This window comes from Vitis vinifera, chromosome 7 (genome assembly GCF_030704535.1).
Source record: "Vitis vinifera cultivar Pinot Noir 40024 chromosome 7, ASM3070453v1".
Taxonomy (NCBI): domain Eukaryota; kingdom Viridiplantae; phylum Streptophyta; class Magnoliopsida; order Vitales; family Vitaceae; genus Vitis; species Vitis vinifera.
This window is the reverse complement of record NC_081811.1, coordinates 26,527,280-26,531,872: the sequence shown is the minus strand read 5'-3', so window position 1 is coordinate 26,531,872 and position 4,593 is coordinate 26,527,280. Positions and strand designations below refer to the sequence as shown.

General features: G+C 42.2%; 1 protein-coding gene across 1 annotated transcript; it reads left to right on the top strand.

Moving 5' to 3' along the window:
- Positions 1-1,749: 1,749 nt before the first annotated feature.
- On the top strand, positions 1,750-4,327 carry LOC100250868 (probable indole-3-acetic acid-amido synthetase GH3.1). Its single transcript, XM_002283850.4, has 3 exons — positions 1,750-2,142; positions 2,238-2,339; positions 2,443-4,327. The coding sequence occupies exons 1-3, from the start codon at positions 1,823-1,825 to the stop codon at positions 3,821-3,823; spliced, it is 1,803 nt and encodes a 600-aa protein (XP_002283886.1). The 5' UTR covers positions 1,750-1,822; the 3' UTR covers positions 3,824-4,327.
- The last annotated feature ends 266 nt before the right edge of the window (positions 4,328-4,593 follow it).

Below are 4,593 nucleotides of genomic sequence, written 5' to 3'. Positions count from 1 at the left end.
AAAAAGATTAATTATAACTCTCCATAAAGATGTTGACTTTAACTATTTTTAAAAATATCAATTTTTTAAAATTTAGCTAAAATTATTTTTAATGTCAAAACAAAAACTCTTTTGACAAGTTAAGCTTACCTTCCTTGCAAGATAGGTTCTCAAATTTTATTATTTGTGGGCCCAAACCTTTTCGATAGCGAAACTCAAAATATTTTTAAAATTCATTTAATTAATTATCTTGATGGTAGCATGCACTTCATTTACACCACACAAAATTATGAATTAGACAAGAGCCTAACCTGCATAAACATAGGTAAGGCTACAAAACTCGTAGATGACTTTCAATGAATGTATATGCCTCTAGAATACTTCTCTCTTTAAGTCCTAATGCATAATTGATGAGTTTGGAGAATTTTTCCACAACTATCTTGTAAATTCTGCTTCTTTTTCAATGCATACTTTCACATTTTTTCTATGGCATGCGTCAACATAGATGTGGTCCAAAAGGGATCAATCTTGATAATCACTAGTATATAATTGATGTGTGATATCATGATACCATTATTTTACCACTTTTTCATCAAAGGTAAGGTCATTTTTAAAATAAGAATTATTAAAACATCCGATGCATTCCATCATATTATAAATTAAATCAATATTGCTTTAAGTTACTTAAGAATTCCTCATGAATAGACAATTAATTAAACCCGAAGACATGATGGCTTCCCTCCACATATCTTTACCTCATTGTATATTTACTTTAAAAAATAAAAAAATAAAAAAATAAATTTAGAGGAGACACACAATCCAGCTACTTATCTTAGCATCATCACCTCGAATTATTATTATTAATAATCTTAATGAACCTGTATAGCATAGCAAAGAAAACAGCTTAATTTTTTTATGTATTAAAGTATAATTATTGAGGCGAAGAAAACAATGCCATGGTTATGGAACTGTTCAGATATTAAAAAAATTGGAAAGGGTCACCTACCCTTATGGTAGAAAGACATTATTGTAACGCCTAAATCTTGACATAAACAACAAGTACAAAGCAAAAATTCCAACTAAAAGGAGAAGAAAATACTAAACGTGTCCACGTGACCAGGGCACTAGAATTTTTTTTTGTCTCATAATTAGCTTTAATCAAAAGCAAACGTCATTGTCGCCAGACAAATATATGTATATTATTGCACTAATTTTTTTGCTAAGCATGATTTATTGACAAAGCAGACCCATTGGTTCCTCCCCCATATGCAACACAAATTTTCTAGTGACGGCCGACTCTATCTTGATTATTATTTTTATTATTATTGCTATTTTGTGTTTTTTTTTTTAATTTATTTGAAAATTTGTGTCTCATGTGAGGGTTAAAAGAGGGTGAGCAGTAGGGAGTGGCCATCTCGCCGGCCGTCGCTGTCCGGGGCCAACAGACCGACCAGAAAAGGAAGACGTGGTCCGGCTGACGAGTTGGACCGGACTCTTCTTTTAGCTATAACAGTGCTGAGCTGGCAGACATGGAGGCCGAACCTGTCCGGTCTCTTTTGGGCAATGGTGACGTGTCGGGGCCCACGTGTCCCCTCATCACCCTTCACGCTGCACCCACAATATATTTCTTATGTCCAGGGGGTCCGCTCTGCAGAATGCTCCGTCAAAGTCCTTCCAAACAACCTCTAAGTAGACTTCTACGTGACGTGGCTCCTTATTGGGCTATTGCTCATATGCTTACGTGGCTTCTCCTATATATTTCGGCTCATCCCCAAGTCTGAGCCACACCACACCATTCCTCTCTCTCTTTCTCTTCTGTGTTTGTGGGTATTAGCTTTTGATCATGGCAGTTGATTCCGGTCTGTCGTCTCCTCTTGGCCCTCCTGCATGTGAGAAAGATGCGAAGGCGCTGCAGTTCATAGAGGAGATGACCAGGAATCCTGACCAGGTTCAGGAAAAGATTTTGGCCGAGATTTTGTCACAAAATGGTGAGACTGAGTACCTTCAGAGGTTCAAACTCGCCGGAGCAACCGACCGGGACACCTTCAAATCCAAGGTCCCAGTGGTTACTTATGAGGATCTGCAGCCAGATATTCAGCGTATTGCTAATGGAGATCGCTCTCCAATCTTGTCTTCTCACCCCATCTCTGAGTTCCTTACCAGGTCTGATTCTAGCCTCTGTGGTCTTAATATAAATGTGTGTGCTGTGTGACTGTGTAAGTGAATGTTTTTTGATTGTTGGGGGTTTGAATCTGCAGTTCTGGGACTTCTGCTGGTGAGAGGAAGCTTATGCCAACGATTCATGAAGAGTGGGATCGTCGCCAGAAACTTTACAGCCTTCTCATGCCAGTGATGAACCTGTGAGTATTTCAGAATTTTTGTTATGTTTTTTGCTGGTGGGTTTAGATGTGTATGATGATTTTGGTGAAGCCCTGTTTGATGCATGATTTTTGTTTGCAATAGTTATGTGCCGGGTCTGGACAAAGGCAAGGGTCTGTACTTCTTGTTTGTGAAGTCGGAGACGAAGACCCCTAGTGGGTTAGTGGCACGTCCGGTGCTGACCGGCTACTACCGTAGCGAGCATTTCAAGAAGAGGCCATATGACCCCTACAATGTTTACACCAGCCCTGACGAGGCCATTCTTTGCGTTGACTCCTTCCAGAGCATGTATGCTCAGATGCTCTGTGGTCTCTTAATGCACAAAGAAGTCCTCCGAGTCGGTGCCGTCTTTGCCTCTGGCCTACTCAGAGCAATCCGGTTCTTGCAGGTCCACTGGCAACAGCTCGCTCATGACATCTCCACTGGAATCTTAAACCCTAAAATCACAGACCCTTCCGTCCGGGAAGGCTTGGCCGGTATTCTGAAACCTAGCCAAGAGCTCGCTGACTTCATCATCCAGGAGTGCTCAGGAGGGAACTGGGAACGAATTATTACAAGAATTTGGCCCAACACCAAGTATCTGGACGTGATTGTTACGGGCGCTATGGCACAGTACATTCCCACTCTTGATTACTTTAGTGGTGGCATACCACTAGCTTGCACCATGTACGCATCTTCTGAGTGCTACTTTGGTCTCAACCTCAAGCCAATGAGCAAGCCTTCAGAGGTTTCTTACACCATCATGCCAAACATGGGTTACTTCGAGTTCCTCCCACATGACCCATCTGCTCCGCCTCTCTCTCGTGACTCGCCTCCCCGCCTAGTGGATCTTGCGGATGTAGAAGTTGGGAAAGAGTATGAGCTAGTGATCACAACCTACGCAGGGCTGTGTCGTTACAGAGTGGGAGACATCCTCCAAGTCACTGGGTTCCACAACTCAGCCCCACAATTCCAGTTCATTAGGAGAAAGAACGTGTTGCTGAGCATTGACTCAGACAAGACCGACGAGGCGGAGCTGCAAAAGGCAGTGGAGAACGCTTCGTTGCTCCTGCGCGAGTTCAACACCAGCGTGGTGGAGTACACCAGCTTCGCGGACACGAAAACAATCCCAGGACACTATGTGATTTACTGGGAATTACTGGTGAAGGACCCATCAAACTCACCAACTGACACCGTCCTGAAACAGTGCTGCCTAGCCATGGAAGAGTCACTCAACACAGTCTACAGACAAGGGCGAGTGGCGGACAACTCCATCGGACCACTGGAGATAAGGGTGGTGAAAAGCGGCACATTTGAAGAGCTCATGGACTACGCCATCTCCAGAGGCGCCTCCATCAACCAGTACAAGGTCCCAAGGTGTGTAAACTTCACACCCATCATGGAACTCCTCGATTCCAGAGTCCTCTCCACCTACTTCAGCCCAGCTGCCCCCCACTGGACCCCAGAGCGACGACGTACGGACTGACGGCGGGCTCAAAAAATTGAAGTAAAAAAAAAAAACAAAAGGGCAATCTGTCGTCCGCTACCAATACCAAAAAGAAGAAAAGAAGGAAAAGAAGGAAAAAAGAAAAAGGCCCTGTGAAAGATCACAATCTCTTCCTCTGTCTCTTTCTCTCTCTTGCCCCCTCCAAACTTCATATTTCCATTTCAGGTGTAGTGTGATATTTAGCTTTTAAAAGTGTCCTTTCGCTTCCTTTTGAAATTTGCAGGGTCTCTGTGCTTTTGTGTCTCTGTGTAGGTTCAAATAATCTGGACGCATGATGGAATTGTCATTGCTGCTTTAATATTTATCAAACCGTATCGTGTCTCTCTATCAACTTTCTTTAAAGTTGAAGAAAAAGAACTCCTCCTTTCTTGTTCCTCTCATTCCCTCCCTTGGTTTATGTAAATCCCCTGAAGCTTTAAGGGTGTTATTGTCAATTTCTTCTTATATATATCTGCAGGCCTTATGTGCATGGATTTTAGCGCACGTGCAGTATATTCCTTTCCTCTCCCCCTAGGTCTCTTTTTCTTTTTCTTTCTGGTGTTTGTTTGTGAAGAAAATGTTTATTTGTCAACTAGGTGTTTGTCTGGAAGCACAACAGGAATTTATTTGTGGGTGGATATGCATGCGTGACTATATTTTTTTGTAGGTGGTTTTTCAGACAATGATAACAGCCTTATCATGCCTCTGCCCCTCCTCATACTACTATTTTGGCTTATTCCAATAGATTCTACTAATCAAACACTTATTAA

Coding starts and splice junctions, on each gene's coding strand:
- LOC100250868 (XM_002283850.4), top strand. CDS start 1,823: ATGGCAGTTGATTCCGGTCTGTCGTCTCCTCTTGGCCCTCCTGCATGT. Junction 2,143..2,237: donor ATCTCTGAGTTCCTTACCAG/GTCTGATTCTAG, acceptor TTGAATCTGCAG/TTCTGGGACTTCTGCTGGTG. Junction 2,340..2,442: donor CTCATGCCAGTGATGAACCT/GTGAGTATTTCA, acceptor TGTTTGCAATAG/TTATGTGCCGGGTCTGGACA.